At 47.3% G+C, this 18,226-nt stretch overlaps 1 protein-coding gene across 2 annotated transcripts in view; it reads right to left on the reverse strand.

The window, feature by feature from the left end:
• ADCY9 (adenylate cyclase 9) overlaps window positions 1-18,226 on the reverse strand; it is a 140,035-nt gene that overhangs the window by 35,207 nt on the left and 86,602 nt on the right. For both annotated transcript variants that reach the window (XM_032257971.1, XM_032257970.1), the window contains exon 3: window positions 8,108-8,298. In XM_032257971.1, coding sequence (XP_032113862.1) covers window positions 8,108-8,298 — 191 coding nt within the window. The remainder of the gene's footprint in view (window positions 1-8,107; window positions 8,299-18,226) is intronic.

Consider the following 18,226-nt stretch of genomic DNA (forward strand, 5'->3'; position numbering starts at 1 on the left):
TTAGCACCCATGATGCAGGTGCTATCATCGGATCCATTTTACAGATGAGGACGCTGAGAGAGCAGGCACTGGCCCACAGCCACGCGGTCAGACCCGAGTAGAGGGGCGGTGAGCCCAGGCAACAGAGCTCCTGATCCTGACCATCTCCAGGTGAACGGGGACAGCCCGTCAGTGCGGCAGAGTCACCGGGCTGACTCAACGTTCCTGGCAGGCCTGGGCATTGCTGTTTAAGCTGATGGATGAGGTACAGGTTAAAGTACATCAAAATGAAGTATTTCTGCTAACGAAACATTACAGAAAAATAGAATATTAGAAGAAAAGAGAAGCAGCAATTATCACAGAAAAAGAAAGGCATCCTTGAAGCAGTGAGAACAGAACAGACAGCAGATGGCCTGAGAACGCTGGAGACAAGGCAACCCACAAACACACACATGTAAAACGCACACACACAATCTCAGAGCCACACGGGGTCGCGTCGAAGAACCCCTGGGACCTCTCACTCAGTCCCTCAGGCCTAAATGACCACTGGGCTCCATAACCAGGCTGCTGATGGCGACCCGAGTCAAGAAGAGGTGAAAATATACTCAGCAGACTCTCAGGCAGGAAGACTGTTACCAGGCTGTGGAAATATTCCATCATGAAGTCAAAATAAGAAAATATTTGGCATTTGGGGAAATTTCGTGGAAGTGCAAAATTTCACTCGCTGGCAATGCCAGTTCAATGATTCTGCACATACATTTTCATCTCTCTCTCTAGACATACATATAACTTCTTACTTTGAAGTAATTTTAGACTTACAGAGAATGGGAAAGACAGTTCAAGGAGTCTGCATGTATCTTTCTCCACACATACCCATAGGAGAGTCACGAAAACCAAAGCAACTCACACTGGCACAATGCCGCTGACTAAGCTGCAGGCTTTATTCTGACGTCCCTGGTTTCCCCAATGTCCCTTTGCTGTTTGGAGTCTCCTGTAGGTGCCACATTGCATTTAGCCCTCATGCCTCCTGCTTGCCCCCAGCCTATGGGGGCTCCTCTGTCTTTCCCTGATTCTCCTGTCTGCTGCATTTGAAGCCCTGGCTAGGCAATCTGTCAAATGCCTGGATCTGGACCTGCCTGGGGCTTTCTCAGAGGAGACTGGGGTTTGGGGTCTGTGGGAAGAACGCCGCAGAGGTGATGTGCCCTTCTCAGCACACCACACAGGGGTACGGGACAGCCATGTGTCTTGCTAGCAGTGAGGCTCACCTGGATCATTCGGTAAAGGTGGCGTCTGCCTGCTGTCAAGTTCCTTACCCCCCCGACCCCCACCTTTGTTTTTTGAGATGGGATCTCATCCTAGTACCCAGGCTAGAGTGCAATGGTCCGACCTTGGCTCACTGTAGCCTCTACCTCCTGGGCTCAAGCGATCCTTCTGCCTCAGCCTCCCAGGTAGCTGGGACTATAGGCGCATACCAATATGCCTGGCTAATTTTTATAGTTTTTGTAGATATTTTTTTTTAATTGTTTTTGTTTTTTTGAGATGGAGTTTCACTTTGTCGCCCAGGCTAGAGTGCAGTGACATGATCTTGGCTCACTGCAACATCTGCCTCCAAGTAAAGCAATTCTTCTGCCTCAGCCTCCCAAGTAGCTGGTACTACAGGCATGTGCCACCACACCTGGCTAATTTTTGTATTTTTAGTAGAGATGGAGTTTCATCATGTTGGCCAGGCTGGTCTCAAACCCCTGATCTCAAGTGATCTGCCCACCTAGGCCGTCCAAAGTTGTTGGGATTATAGGCGTGCCTAATTTTTGTATTTTTAGTAGAGATGGAGTTTCATCATGTTGGCCAGGCTGGTCTCAAACCCCTGATCTCAAGTGATCTGCCCACCTAGGCCGTCCAAAGTTGTTGGGATTACAGGCGTGCCTAATTTTTGTATTTTTAGTAGAGCCGGAGTTTCACCATGTTGGCGAGGTTGGTCTTAAACCCCTGACCTCAAGTGATCTGCCTGCCTCGGCCTTCCAAAGTGCTGGGATTATAGGTGTGAGCCAGGCTGAGAGTACCCTTTAGTTTTACAACAGCTTTATTAAGATGTAATTCACATAGCATACAATGCACCCATTTACAGTATAAAACTCCAGGGTTTTCAGCATATTCACAGGGTTGTGCAAGCATCACCACTATCAATTCAGACTACTGTTTATCATAAATACCTATTTAATTTCTAAGCTGTATATGTTTATATATGTATCTATAAAATATAAAATCATTTTTTCAATTTCTGTACTAAACGAAAATGCCCTTACTTCCTCAAATTGCGCTGACCGAGCCTATTCATAATGACTTCCAACAAAGAAAACAAGTAGATAAAAAATGTGATCATTTATTGAGGGTCATTTTCAAGATTCGCTGTCAGAAAAGGATGGTTCCTGAGGTGAGTGGCCAAAAAGGGGAAGGAGAAACCTTTTGAAAGCAGGACAGGTCCTCTCTGAATCATCCCCGTGTGGGTAAATCAATATTATTAGCTTCTTTACTGACTGGTCCATGTGGAAACGCCCAGTGGCCATGCGGCCCGGGGTTCTGAATAGCAGATGAAGGTAAACTCAGGAAGACCAGCCAAGCAGGTGCGTGCCCAGGGAGGCCTTCCAGAGGTGAACTAAGATGCTTTCACAGCTCGAATGGTTCACGGATCAGAACTAATGTGATGAAAGTCATTCAATTTTGGGTTTTCTTTCTTTTTTTTTTTTTTTGAGATGGACTCTCACTCTATTTCCCAGGCTGAAGTGCAGTGGCACGATCCCGGCTCACTGTAATCTCTGCCTCCTAGATTCAAGGGATCCTCCTGCCTCAGCCTCCTGAGTAGCTAGGACTACAGGCATTTGCCACCACACCTGGCTAAACTTTTTTTTTTGAGACAGAGTTTTGTTCTTGTTGCCCAGGCTGGAGTGCAGTAGTGTGATCTCGGCTCACCGCAACCTCCACCTCCTGGGTTCAATTGATTCTCCTGCCTCAGCCTCCCAAGTAGCTGGGATTACAGGCGTCTGCCACCACACCCGGCTAATTTTTTGTATTTTTACTAGAGACGGGATTTCTCAATGTTGGTCAGGCTGGTCTCGAACTCCCTAACTCAGATGATCCACCCGCCTTGGCCTCCCAAAGTGCTGGGATAACAGGCGTGAGCCACTGCACCCAGTTGGGTTTTCTTTTTCTTCCCAAAGATGTTGGAAAAGCGGTTTTTACTGACATACGGCATCTAGATCTGCCCATCACCCACAGGGTTCACAAGAAAATGGAAAGCAAATGCCCACTGGAGCGCTGACATCACGTTCAACAGGCCAAGATGCCCATGCTCCTGTGACATATGAGTGACTTGGTATGGCTGAGGGCATCCAACTGAACAGCAATGGCCAGCCACAACCATTGTGATAATCTCCTTGAACCAGAACCGTGGAGAAGGTGGGACCTTCCCAGAGAGCCAGTGACTTCTTGCAGGCAAGCTGGGACCGTCTCTTGCCCCTCCCAGCCCTCCACGACTCCATCTGTGGTCACTGACCCTGCTTTGTGTGGACTAAATGGGTGCGTGCCTGAGTGTGAACGGGCTTCTTCTCAGGCCTAGCATCTGCAGAAACCACTCTGGCAAATCTCCCAGCAATCCCGAGAGGTCTCCTCCTCATCACCACTGCACTGATGAGGAAAACTCTCGCTTAGAAGAATTAAGTGATTTTTCTTTTTTTGAGATGGAGTCTTGCTCTGTCGCCCAGGCTGGAGTACAATGGCGTGATCTCGGCTCACTGCAACCTCTGCCTCCCTAATTCAAACGATTCTCTGCCTCAGCCTCCTGAGTAGCTGGGATTACAGATGCATGCCTGGCTAATTTTGTATTTTTAGTAGAGACAGGGTTTCACCATGTTGGTCAGGCTGGTCTCGAACTCCTGATCTTGTGATCCACCCACCTCGGCCTCCCAAAGTGCAGGGACTACAGGCGTGAGCCACTGCACACAACCTTCTTTTCTTTTTCTTTTTTTTTTTTTTTTTTTTTTGAGACAGGGTTTTGTCTATCACCGAGGCTGGAGTGCAATAGCACCATATTAGCTCACTGCAGCCTCGAACTCCTGGGCTCAAGTGATCCTCCTGCCTCAGCCGTCTGAGTGGTAAGGACTACAGGCATGAGCCACCGCACCTGGCTGCAATTTCTTCGCAGTGGTAAAGCCCAGGCTTTGAGAAGGGTCTTGTTTCAAGTTGCAGCCCTTCCCACCATGCTCCACCTCCCCTCCGAGCTCCGCCTCCCCTCCTCCACGCTGACAGTGGCATCCTTGTCTCTAAATGCTCACTCCTTGGCTTCCTTCTTGACTCCTCTTTCTTTCACTTGAGCAGTATCTGTCCCCCCATTATGCAATGTCAGGGCCCTTGGATGAGGACCTCTCACTGCTGGTCACTTCAAGAAGCCAAGGGCAGGCACAAAGGCTCATGCCTGTAACCCCAGCATTTTAAGAGGCCAAAGCAGGAGGAATTTATGAGCCCAGGAATTTGCAACCAGCCTGTACAATACAGCAAGACCTCATCTCTACAAAAAAAAAAAAAAATTTTTTTTAATTAGCTAGGCATGGTGGCCCATGCCTGTGGTCCAAGCTACTCAGAAGGTTGACTTGGGAGGGTCGCTTCTGCCCAGGAATTTGAGACTGCAGTGAGTCAAGATCATGTCACTGATACTTTAGCCTGGGCAACAGAGCGAGACCCCATCTCTTTAAAAAAAAAGAAAAAAATAGGCAGCTGGGTGTGGTGGCTCAGGCCTGTAATCCCAGCACTTTGGGAGGCCGAGGTGGGTGGATCACCTGAGGTCGAAAGTTCAAGACCAGCCTGACCAACATGGAGAAACCCCATCTTTACTAAAAATACAAAATTAGCTGGGCATGGTAGCACACACCTGTAATCTCAGCTACTCGAAAGGCTGAGGCAAAAGAATTGCTTGAACCTAGGAGGCGGAGGTTGCAGTGAGCCAAGATCAAGCCATTGCATTCCAGCCTGGGTGACAGAGCAAGACTTGATCTCAAAAAAAAAAAAAAAAACCCCACAAAAAAACAAGCCAACACTTGGGTAAGAGGGTTCCCTATGAGCTATGACTTCAGGAGCAAAGCCCTGGCCCTTCACATCACTATCATTTCCTGGTAGGTCATTACAATACACAGGCTATGTTACAATAGATTAGAATTTTCCAGCTATGACCTGGGAGGTGACTTAAGTTCACATAGGACACACATGACAAGGGTGGGAAATAAGCCCTTTGTGGATGCTGCTCTGGTTCTACACAGTTCTGCTTGGGCTTCTGAGTCCGTCCTTTGCCTGGCTCTGCTGAGCCGCATCGCTCTGCGTGTTTAATTAAAGAATTAACAACTTCAGCCAAAGAGAAACTGTTAATTACTACATGCCAGGCACCATGCTCGACACTTGGGAAATAGTTGAGTTATTTAACACGCAGTCTCTGATTTCAAACAGCTCACAGGAAGGCGTGTAGGAAACAAAGATTTAAGGTGGTGTATGTTACGGCCAAGTGGGACAGACTGAAGGGACTGAGAATGTGGGGAGGAGGGAACAGCCTTATTGGCTGAGGAGGCACAGGAAACCGTAGCAGATCTGAGCGGTGAATGCAGACAGGAGTTAAGAGGGAAAGCGAAGCCATGCGGATTGCAAGTGAGCGGCAGCTGGACCGGGACACACGTGAAAACGTTTGCATGCATGCTCATTCAGGGATTGTTTACTGAAAACCCTTCTCTAATCTCTTCGTCCTTGGCATGGAACTGCTTTGCCTACATGAGCATTCCCCCAAAAGGTGTGGCCCACATTAGCCCTGCAAGGTGCAGCTTGAAAGAAAACAATTGTGCTCAAAGAGGCCTGAGAATGCCGTATATGCTGCACCCTCCGCTGAAGGCCCAGCTATTGCCTGCTAGCCTAGTAAAGGCTCTGAGAAGCACTGAAGTAAAGAAACCCTTTGTGTGTCATATAACCCAAAGTTTCCCAAATTTACTTCACTGCTGAGCACCCCCGGCCCCACGTTTATTTATTTATTTTTTTTAAGAAAGGGCAAGGTCTCACTCAATCCAGGCTGGAGTGCAGTGGCACAATCATAGCTCACTGCACATTAAATTCCTGGGCTCAAGTGATCCTCGCACCTCAGCCTCCCAAGTAGCTGGGACCACACGCACACGCCACCAAGCCCGGTTAATTAAAAAAATTTTTTTTGTAGAGACGATGTCTTGCTATGTTGTCCAGGCTGGTCTCGAAATCCTAGCCTCAGGCATTCCTCCAACCTTGGCCACCCAGAGCACCAGGATTACAGGTGTGAGCCACTGTGCCCGGCCTTCTGTCAACTTGATAGATTACAAGATTCTCAGAAACTTTTGATGATTATTTGGAAAATCTCCACATGCCAAGAAGATATGCTGAATGATTTTTGCTTATTCTGATTAAAACAAATACGTAGGACTAGAATACAATGCAGCATAGAATCACCATCACTAAAACTGTGGTCACTAAACCCGTGATACCTGCGACCACATCCCTTACCAGAAACACACATACATGGAAGCTAAAATGGCAAACACAACAAATTTCTCATTTTTGGCTTGGGCTGCCTTTCACTACTTAAATACAGCTCAGTTTGCAGGCTGGAGGAAACAATTTTTCCCCAAAAAGCAAAATCATTCCCAATTCCTCCCCATGCCAGCCCCTCCCAGCCTGGGCCCGCTGTCTAGGAGCCCAGGGCTCCATTTTCTGACTCCTGTAAAACATCAGCCCAGGCAAGGCAGCCGTCTCTAAAATTTGCAGGTATCCAGGGAATCTCAGACATGAGCTTCACGCACGTTCCAAGAGTTCAGGACAGAGAGAGTCCAACGCCACTGTCCCAGTGATTCTGCACCCCCAGGGGACACGGGCCAGGTCTGGAGACATTTTTGGTTGGCACAGCTAGGGAGCAGGGTACAGGTGGGTATCTGGTATCTGGCAGGTGGAGGCTAGGGATGCTGTTGGCCATGTGACAGTGCACAGGACAGCCCCACAGCACAGGACCACCTGGTCCAAAATGCCAATGGTGCCAAGGTGAGAAGCTCTGCATTATGCTAACAAATGAACATGATACATGAGCGGCGTCAACGATAATTACACATGTATTCTGACCCAGTAAATAATCTGGATACCCCAGCTGACTGCCACATCATGAAGACGGTTCATTGTAAATACCACTAATAGCTTGGTATCGTAAATGCCAATAGAAGCTTGTGAATGAATCCGTGGAGAGGCAGAGATGTATTGGGCGAAGCCGAAACCACTGGCCGCCATCCTCACCGACACCCCACTGTGTCATCTGAGAACACAAAGCAGTGCAGAGCTGTTTTTATTCTCCCTCTCATTTTAAGAATGGAGACGGTAGATATTTAAACTATAAAAATAAACAGAAGTAACCAGTGGGGGAACTAAATCAGACGTAAAAGCGGAGGAACAGCTCATAAACTGAAATGATTTCATACACCCAAGGTCGACCGCGTCAATTCCTTGGTAGTTTATGATGACAGAAGGTCAGTCCAGAAACGGGCACTTCTAGGCGGCTACCAGGGGATCTCGGTTCCAGTAATGAAACACTACAACGTTCTTGGCAGCCTGTACTCTCAGCGAGCTGTGTTCTAAGATTCACCCACACCAACATCATTTCAAATAATCATTAAACAGTGGATTTCAAGAGACGTAGATGTATTTGAGAAAGTGGTCTCTGAAATCAGACTATCAACTAGCTCTCCACCCAAGGTACCAAGGAGAGCCACTTTTTACTGTCATTTATGACTAGCTTCCAGAAATCCTCAAAAATACCACAAGTCCCAGGAAGAGAAAATAACTCATAACTCAAGTGAGAAGCATCCTCATGCAATGGAAAGGAAATGGAGGTGTGTAATACGTCAAAAAGCCAGGATATTAAAAATGCGAAATGCTACTAACTTTAGACTACATTTTTAAGATCGTGAAAACCAAATCGAAGAGCATTCCAAGTTGTGTGCCTCAGACCTGGAAGCTGTTTATTATTTCACGCGCTCTACTGCAGAATTAATAGAAAGTTTTAGAAGTAGGAAAAAACAAAAAAACTAACCTTAAGGTTATCAAAGGTTTTGACAGTCTGCGCCAAGTCACTGACATTCCCTGATGACGCTGTCCCCTGTCCCCTAGGGCCTGAGGACACCTGTGAGCCGCCAATGACCTCAAAGCCAGAAAGCAAGGCCTCTGCACAGCTGCAGCGAGACTCCTTGGCTCTCTGACCCGATATCAGGTATGTCTTCAAACCTATGATGGATAAAAGTTACAGTCAGCACAGATTGAAAGCACCGTCAGTTGAAACGCAGCTCCGTCTTGCTCTCTGAGGAGGACTCACTCCTGGAAAGTTGAGAGTAAAGTGAAAATGTGAATAGGTCATCATTTAGGACGGACTTCCACCATCTTCCTGGAGAGGTACACCCTCAGGGCGACCACTGGCCGCCGAGACACACCAGTTACTCCCGTTAGGTTTTCTTGGGAGTAACGGCTGCATGTTTCATGTTTGTCCTTCAGGGTTAAAGTAAGCATTAAAAAGTTTCTCCGCAGAAGGCTCCCCTGACCTCTCTGCAAAGGCAGCAAAGCAGATTGGTTGGCCCTAGACACTGCTTGGGTTTACTTCCATCTGTAAACACCAGTCCAGTGAGTACCTTCATAACGAGCAGTCTGCATGTCATGGCAGCCTTCGGTACTGACCATCTTACCTGTGTCAGAGATTGCAAAACTACCCGGAAAACGAAACCCTACTGCGGAGCAACAGGCAATCAACCTCCCTTGACTCACATCTGCTGAGCATCTATTTCCTGTTGGATCCAAACTCACCCTAGGAACATCCAGCTTTTGTTAAGCTGAGGTCCACATGCATTTTATTCTCTCGCAAAATCTCCCATTTAGGAAAAAAGAAAGAAGTTGGTCAAAAGGACACTTGACTTCCATCTTTACAATTCTCCGGCGAGGCTGAACTGACACCCGGACCCACACTGCCCGGGGAAGGGGCTGTGAACAGGCAGGTGGCTCCGGCCCCAGGAATCTGCTGGGAAGATGGTAAAGGAGCAGCTTTTCCAGGAAGAGCCCAAGGAATTTTTGAAAAAGAAGCAAACTTTATTTAAAGAAATCCATCTTTTGTTCTCACTAGAATTTAACCAGATGGCAAATGTATTGGGAAGGAGGGACAATGTAATTTAACATTTAAATAACATTTATTTCAGGCCTGGTATATGCCACACACTGAGAATAAAATCATGAACAAAGCAGGGTCCCTTCTTCTTCTTTTTTTTTTTTTTTTTTATTGAGATGGAGTCTCACTCTGTTGCCCAGGCTAAAGTGCAATGATGCAATCTCAGTTCACTGCAGCTTCCACCTTCTGGGTTCAAGCGATTCTCCTGACTTAGCCTCCTGAGTAGCTGGGATTATAGGTGGCCACCACCACGCCCGGCTAATTTTTGTATTTTTAGTAGAGACAGGGTTTCTCCATGTTGACCAGGCTGGTCTAGAACACCTGACCTTAAGTGATCTGCCCACCTCTGTCTCCCAAAGTCCTGGGATTACAGGTATGAGCCACCGCGCCTGGTCGCAGGGTCCCTTCTTGAAGGGTTTAAGCTCCAGGTTCAGGTTGTGAAGGGTGTGCCGCAGAAGGATTCCACTGAGAGGCGACACGTCTACAACACTGATCGACTGTGGCTTTGTACATGGGGTATGCATTTAGTCAGTGCTTTAAAATGAATTCATCAGAAACCTAGCGACCACTTCAACAGTAATGCTTACTCATATTGTAAGTACAGCACCATCTTATCACCTCATCTCCCTCTCTCCTTATAAAAATACTACATGCTTATCTTTTTAAGTCAACTGTTCTGAGAATTTGGCAAGAGTCCTGGAAACACCTAAAGACATCTTAAAGCGGAGCCAAAACATAGCTGAGAATCTAAACACTTAGATTATTTTTAGATGCCAACTGGCCCCAAGAAACTCTTCATGGTTTTTTTTTCCCCTTTAGAGGTAGGGTCTTGCCCTGTTGCCCACGCTGGAGTGCAGTAGTGCAGCAATGACTCCCTACAGCCTCCACCTCCTCGGTTCCTATAGCCTCAGCCTCCTGAGCAGCTAGGACTACAGACGTGTGTCACTATGCCCAGCTATGTTTTTTTTTTTAAAGAGATAGGGTCTCACTGTATTGGCCAGGCTGGTCTCCAACTCTTGGGCTCAAGTGATCCGCCCACCTTGGCCTCCCAAAGTGCTGAGATTACAGGTGTGAGGTGAGCCACCACACTGGTCCAATGGAAGAACTTTTATGCATTTCTTCGCCAACAAAAACCTGCATCCCAACTTATGTACAAGGATCAATCATGGTTGTAACATGTATACCCTGACATGGAAACATGAACTGGAATATGATGTAGGTGTGATGGCAGCTTTATGCTAATTTCTCAGATCTGTCTCAGGTGACACTGGACTGACTCTGTCATTTCACTTTGCCAGAGGTAAAAAATGCAACCTATGTGGACCAAAGAGTGGAAAACAGCATCTGACCTGCTGGGAGTCTGAGCTGGCAGGGCTTTTTCCCGCCTTTATCAGGAAGTACTCCCGCGAGAAGGCCTGTTCAGGGGGCTGCTCTAAGGCTCTCCTTCCCACGACTCCTGAGTGTGGCTCACAAGTCACTGGGTGGCAGGGTGGTGACAAAAGCCACTGCGAACCAGTGTGACCGTGGAGTGCCACTCTGGAGACCACAGTCCCCACACACTGTGAGAGGAAGGACATTTTCCTGGCTTGGAGGTAGGACAAGCTGCGACTGAAGGGTGAAGTTTTCCATTATGTCTGTGGCTGGCCCTGCAAGGTGCTGGCGGCTCAGGGTGCCCCTGCCTAAGGGTACGGCTCCCCGTATACAAGGGCTGCCCTGGGAGCATGAACTGGGCTGCCTCTCAAACCCAGGAAGGGTCTCTCTCCAGGTAACTGTTCACCTGCTCCCTCTGTGGCTCCAGAAATTCGAGAGAAAGTAAAAATGGCCTTTCCTGGAAGCGTGTGGCAACTGAAGCAGAGAGAGGCTGAGCAGGGAGGCCTAAAGAGCTGGAGCACGATGGGACAGCCAGGACATGCACAGTGCTCAGCACAGCAGTCCGCAGGGAGCACGGAGCAGGGAGCACCCCAGCAGTGAGTGCTGAGCAGCAGTGGCTGCCTCTGGTCCCAAGCCCAGCATGTTCCTCAGGCACATCTCCAAGGTCTGCTGCTGCTTTTGTGAACTGGGGTTACTGAGTCACTCTTAATTCATCAAACATTTATTAAGCACTTCCTGTTTACTACACACTGATGGGTGCAGGGACGACACGTGACTGTGTCAGCTGGGATCATGACCTATGTGGAGCCCATCACCTGAAGAGGGGCCGGGAGGACGGGCAGGTGTGACTACGGTCAGGCGTGCCAAGTCCTAGCACGAGGAAGGGTGGGTGCTCCAGAAAGCACAGGAGGGGACACCTTGAGAAGCCTCGGGAAGGAAGGGGCTGTGGCTTGAATGTGTCCCCTCCAAAGTTCAGGCGTTGCCGAGTGAGAGTCTTAAGGAAGCAGGGGTTTAGGAGGTGACGGAGCCAGGAGGGCTCCTCCCTGGCGATGGGATCAGGCACCTTCATACATGGGCTTGCCTCAGGGGGTTCTCTCGCCTGCCCTCCTGTTTTCTTCTCCTTTCCAGAAGATGCAGCTCTCCCAGACACCTGAAACTGCTGGTGCCTTGATCTTGCACTTCCCGTATGAGGAAGTATGAGGACATAAATTCCCGTGCTGCATCGATTCCCCAGCCTGTGCTGTTCTGTTCCTGCTGCACAGGCAGATGGAGACAGACGGCCCTGGATCAGCGCTCTCCACATGGAGAACTGAACGACGGGGTGAGGTGAGCCCCGCAACAGCAAAGAGGGCCAGGGGTGGGGCTGGCTGACCAGGCAGGGAGGTCATGAAAGGCCCTCTCTGAAGGGGGCCTGCAGTAGGAATAGCTAAAGGAATAGCTTTCAGCTCAGTGTGGCTGGAACAGAGAATGTGTGCAGGGAATGACAGCACTTGTGCGGGACACTGTGTGGGCCATCCTGGGAAGCCTCCATCCTGGGGCCACGGCGGGGTGGGGGCAGGGGGGAACAAGAGGAAGAGCCACATGGGAGGCATGAGGCGTAGGACAAGCCAGGAGGCTGGTGGAAATGTCAGCCATAGCAGGTGGGAAGTTGGGAGGCACGGGGCTCAAGAAACAATGGTGGAAATGGGAAACCTACTCTTCCCAAACTGGTGGTAAGAGGCAAGGCTCCCATACCATCAATCAAGCGTGATGGGCGAGGGCCTGGCTGCTAGAGGGGCCTCGGAGTCACGTCCAGGTCTGCCCCAAACCCGTGACCTAACTGAGCTCCTTCATCTCTCTGCCTCTCAGTTTCCCCATCTCTAAGGAGGACAGGAGCAGGGCTTACCCCACAGCTCGGATGCGAGGCTTAAATGATCAACCTGCACACAGCCGCTACAGCTCCCTGGCACGCAGCAAGCACTTGACATGAGCTGTGATTATCGACGTGGTGTTTGACCTGTGTATCCCCGGAACCTTTTTCATGCACCTTCTGTGTACAAAAGCATTTGCAAAACTGTTAAATCAATAATTGCTCCTGATTTGTTTCTGACTTGAGTTTTTTTTAGGAAGCGCTGAGTGACCAACCTGTAGTGATAACACAATCCTAATAGTGTTACAAAGGTCAACACACCTCTGTGTCTACAACAAGCAGAATCGGGAAACAAAATATCTTTTTATTTATGTTGCAATATGGAAAGCTAAATTTCAAGCGAAACCTCCTGCCAAAACCAGAGGGATATCAGCATGACAGCTAAGGCAGAGCTCAGCTGCCCGACCAGAAATGCCCAAGAAATACATCAGGACAGGTTACTGAGTTCAAGCCCAGCCAAAGTCTTAGGTGAGGAGAATCTGCAAGCGATAGGATTTAATGAATAACCACACACATGGACCCTGGGGTCCAAGTTCATTAGAATGGCTCTTTTGCAGCAGAAGATCCAAAAAAAAAAAAAAGACAGCTAAATGATTTAAGTATAGTGTAAACAGAAGAATAGTTAATACGATTTCTCATATTCTTTCCTGGTTATCCATTGATTTTAAACCTAAAAAACAGGGATGCCTTTTGTCAGCTTAATTTTACAAAGGCTACAGAGAGGGGTGGGCATCTCCTAATGGGTCCCTGTCTGACAAAGGAATTTGTCTATGGCTTCGTGCGTGGAGCTAACACAGTTAACCTTCTTAAGTATTCCCTTTTTGTATTTTTATTTTTTTTTCTTTCTGTTCCTTCAAGAGGAACCTTCTTAAGTACAGTTTTACTTCCTTTTTTTTTTTTTTTTTTTTTTTTTTTCAGACAGAGTCTTGCTCTGTCACCAGGCTGGAGTGCAGTGGCACGATCTCAGCTCACTGCAACCTCCGCCTCCCGGGTTCAAGCGATTCTCCCATCTCAGCCTCCCCAGTAGCTTTGACTACAGGTATACGCCACCATGCCCAGCCAATTTTTTTGTGTTTTAGTAGAGAGGTTTTGCCGTGTTGGCCAGATGGTCTCAATATCCTGACCTCGTGATACCCCACCTTGGCCTCACAAAGTGCTGGGATTACAGGCTTGAGCCACAACGCTTGGCCAATGTTACTTCTTTGAGAACTAAAACTGCGCCTTGCACATAGTGGCCATCTGTTTTGGTGAACCAAGTATACGAAGAGTGACTGACAAAGCCCATTTTGGAAAAGGAAGACAATTCTGGCCTCGTTTGTCCTGGTCTCTTTCTGTGGGAGCCTTGCCTTAGACTGAGACACCTTCAGCCACCAAGAATTAAGGACCTGACTACCAACAGAAAGAGAAGGACAGCTGGGCACAGGGGTCACACCTATGACCTCAGCACTTTTGGAGGCTGAGACAGGAGGATCACTTGGGCCTAGGAGTTCGAGACCAGCCTGAGCAACATAGCGAGATCCCATCTCTATAAAAAATTAAAAAATTAGCCGGGTGTGGTGGCACTTGTAGTTCCAGCTACCCAGGAGGCTAAGGTGGGAGGATTGCTTGAGCCTGGGAGGTTGAGGCTATAGTGAACCTTGATTGCACCATTGCAGTCCAACCTGGGCAACAGAGCAAGACCCTTCCTCAAAAAAAAAAAAAAAAGAAAGAAAGAAAGAAAGAAAAACAAGAAAGAGAAGAATAATCAGGAAGGAAAGAATGTTTTAAGACATGACGTTGGGAGCCAGCCACATAGCAAAACAAACGCCTAGAAGCTTACGTCACTTATGACTTAAAACAATAAACATAAGAGAGGCAATCAGCTTGGGCTGGTTCAGAAACATTCCAAAAACGTCTTTTCATTTTGCATCACATTCTTCCTCACGACTAGGTCTGAAAAGACCAAGCAGCATGAGAATTATTTAAACTAAACTGTAATCAGCCAATAAGAAAGATAAAGATTAAGAATGCTGTTAATCTACCAAATAACCAAATCCTACTGAGTTATGGATATATTTTACAATTATCTATTCCTTCTGCGTAAGAAGAGCAAAAGTTTTGGTACAAAACAAAGAGTACCTTTCAACTGTTAATGTTAAAATGTTCTGGAGTAATGTAAGTCCTTCCTTACATTACTCATACATACAACAAATAATCACAAGACAGATTTGTTCTGGTTGTCCTAGTATTTGATGATAAATCGCAAGTCCCTACTACAAACGGCTGCTGGTGAAACTTAATCTCTTAAAAAATGAAGTCCCAGGCTGGGTGTGGTGGCTCACACCTGTAATCCTAGCACTTTGGGAGGCCACTTTGGGAGGCCGAGATGGGAGGATGACTTGAGCTCAAAAGTTTGAGACCAGCCTGCCCAATTTGGCTAAACTCCATCTCTACTAAAAATACAAAAATTAGCTGAGCGTGGTGGTGCATGCCTGTAATCCCAGCTACTCAGGAGGCTGAGGCAGGAAAACTGTTTGAACCCAGGAGGCAGAGGCTGCAGTGAGCCAAGGTTGCTCCATTGCACTTCAGCCTGGGCAACAGAGACTCCTAAAAAAAAAAAAAAAAAAAGTCACAAATAATAAAATACAAGACAGATTTATGGAAGAAAGTTAATGAAACAAAGGCTGGGCACCTTGCCTGTTTAACCTGATCTTCTGCCTAACCAAAAAAAAAAAAAAAAAAAAAAAAAAAAAAAAAAAAAAAAAAAAAAATTATTTTTTGTTTTATTGAGACAGAGTCTCACTCTGTCACCCAGGCTGAAGTACAGTGGTACGATCTTGGCTCACTGCAACCTCCGCCTCCCGGGTTCAAGCAATTCTCCTGCCTCAGTCTTCTGAGTAGCTGGGATTACAGGTATGCACCACCATGAGCGGCTAATTTTTATATTTTTGGTAGAGATGGAGTTCTGCCGTGTTGGCCAGACTGGTCGCAAACTACTGACCTCAAGTGATCTGCCTGCCTCTGTCTCCCAAAGTGCTGGGATTACAGGCATGAGCTACCACACCCGGCCAGAAAACAAAATTTTAGAGTGTATGCACATATACTTTCTCTCTCTCCCACGCCCTTCCCCATCCCTGCTTTTAAACAGGTACCTTCTATAACCAGCTTCCCCTCTCTCTCCCAGTAATGGTTAAACAGATATGATCACAGCCAAATGGGAAAAGCAGCACCCCCCTGAGCGACCACATTCCCGTTCTGGCTTCTTACCTTGCGTATTCCATGTTAATAAATGCCCCACTGCCAAATGCTACATTCCTGAAGGCTAACACAGGGAGAGTCCAGGAGTCACAAACTTCAGAGACCCTCGCCTCTCACCTCTAAGAAACCTCTTGGATTGTGGTTTATTCTCACGAGCCTTCACAAAGACTGCAGGAATAAGTCTCTGAGAGACGACATCCGGCACATCCGTCAATAGCCTACCAGGCACTATCTCAGCCATTCACTGGCTCATTCACTCACCCAGCAAACTAGATGTTTATTGAGTACTTACTGAAGGTTAGGATCTGGGCTAAGGGTTGAAATAAATAAATAGGTTAAAAAAGGAAAAAAGCTTGCTCATGCATGGCTAAGCAAGAATAAAGAAAAAAGCAACCTAGGGGACTTTCACTTCAATGCCAGACCTTAGTTCCCTTGTCTAGATAATAGAAATACTGGCCAGGCGTGGTGGCTCACGCCTGTAATCCCAGGACTTTGGGAGGATGAGGTGGGTGGATCACTTGAGGTCAGGAGTTCAAGGCCAGCCTGGCCAACATGGCAAAACCCTGTCTTTGTGAAAAATACAAGACTTAGCCAGGTGTGGTGGCACGCGCCTGTACTCCCAGCTACTAGGGAGGGGGAGGCAGGAGAATCTCTTGAACCCAGGAGGCAGAGGTCACAGATAGTTGAGATTGCACCACTGCACTCCAGCCTGGGCGGCAGAGTGAGACCCTGTCTCAAAAAAAAAAAAAAAAAAAAAGAAAATGAAAATGCTGTGATATGTTGGTCATATCACACATAGGGCTGTTGTGAGGATTCAATGAGTTAATTCATGTCAACAGGGACATGCGAAAGGGAAAGACAGTGCTTGCCCTGAGAATGGCCGTGAACGTGAGGACAGTGAGTGAGAGATGATCTGGACCCACAGGGAGTGAGAGTCACACGAAGTCAAGTCCAAGTGTCTATGGGATGTTCAGAAGCGACAAACCGCATTTCAACAATGAGTTGTGACAACACAATGAAAATGAAGGTCTGCGATAACTGAGAAAGCCGTAATAGAGCATAGTTTAAATAATGGGAAGACGCTATGAAACAAGAGAGCTGGGGAAAGACACCAGAACCGAAACAGACCACCACAGATGAGTTTTCACTTGGGAAGTGACAGCACCGAACGCACCAGATGCCACAGACGGGAGGGAGGGGAGGTCAGGTCACATCTACAGCAGGGACGGGGGGTCCCAGACCACACGCTTGTCCCTAGAGAGCTAACAGCGCATCTGAAGGTTTCTAGGAGGTGCTGATTCAAGTACAGAGTGTAGATGATGAAAATTAGATTCTAGACAGGAGAGAAATGAAAAACTGAATTTAAAATCTGAGACTAGGTAGTCACTAGATACTTGAAAACCAAAAAAGGGAATACACTGAAAATGAAAAGTAAGCTGTCTGATGTTTAGCGAAAGAAGCCAGCCCCTACGTTATCCCATTTGTACGCGATGTCTACTGTAGGGAGATCTGGAGGCACAGGATGCAGGTGAGCGGCTGCCCAGGGTTTAGGAAAGAGAGGGCGTGACTGCTGAGTGGGCTCGGGTTACTTTGCAGGGTGATGCAAATGGAAAGTTAGGTTGTGGTGATGGTTGCACAACACTGTGAATACACTAAAAACCACCAAATTGTACTCTTGAGAGGGGGGAATTGCATCGTATGTGAATTATTCCTCATTAGAGCTGTTTTTTGAAAAAGAAAAGGAAGCTGGGTGTGGTGGTACATTTCCGTGGTCTCAGCTACTTGGGACCACCGAATTGTACACTTGAGACGGCTGAATTGTATCCTATGTGAATTATTCCTCAATAAAGCTGTTTTCTAAAAAAGGAAAGGAGACTGGGTGTGGTGGTACATTTCTGTGGTCTCAGCTATTTGGGAGGCTGAGGCGGAAGGACTGCTTGTGCGCAGGACATGGAGGCTGCAGTGAGCTATGACTGCGCCACTGTGCTCCAGCCGAGGTGACAGGGTGAGACCCTGTCTCAAATATAATAATAATAATAACAATAATGCAATAAACGAAATAAAGCAATGTGAACATCAACAAGGTGCAATAATTCTGAGACTCAGAGAAGAAATAAAGCTGGGCAGAAACACACCCTCTGTAAGAGTACAAGGTAGAGTGAGCAGTAACAGGTAAATGAAAACATTAAAGGCTTAGAAATAGATAATGGGGGTCAGGCGCAGTGGCTCACACCTGTAATCCCAGCACTTTGGGAGGCCAAGGTGGACGGATCACTTGAACCTGGGAGGCAGAGGCTGCGGTGAGCCGAGCTCGTGCCACTGCACTCCAGCCTGGGTGGCAGAGTAAAACTCCTTCTCAAAAAAATAAAAATAAATAAATAAATAAAAAGATGAAATAGATAATGTGGTAGAGCTAGGGCAGAAAAACACATAAGTCAGGAATAAGGCCAAATAACCTTGAAGAACTAAAAATTCAACATGGCAAG

This window comes from Sapajus apella, unplaced genomic scaffold, assembly GCF_009761245.1.
Source record: "Sapajus apella isolate SASKATOON/1434 unplaced genomic scaffold, GSC_monkey_1.0 scaffold99, whole genome shotgun sequence".
Lineage (NCBI taxonomy): Eukaryota > Metazoa > Chordata > Mammalia > Primates > Cebidae > Sapajus > Sapajus apella.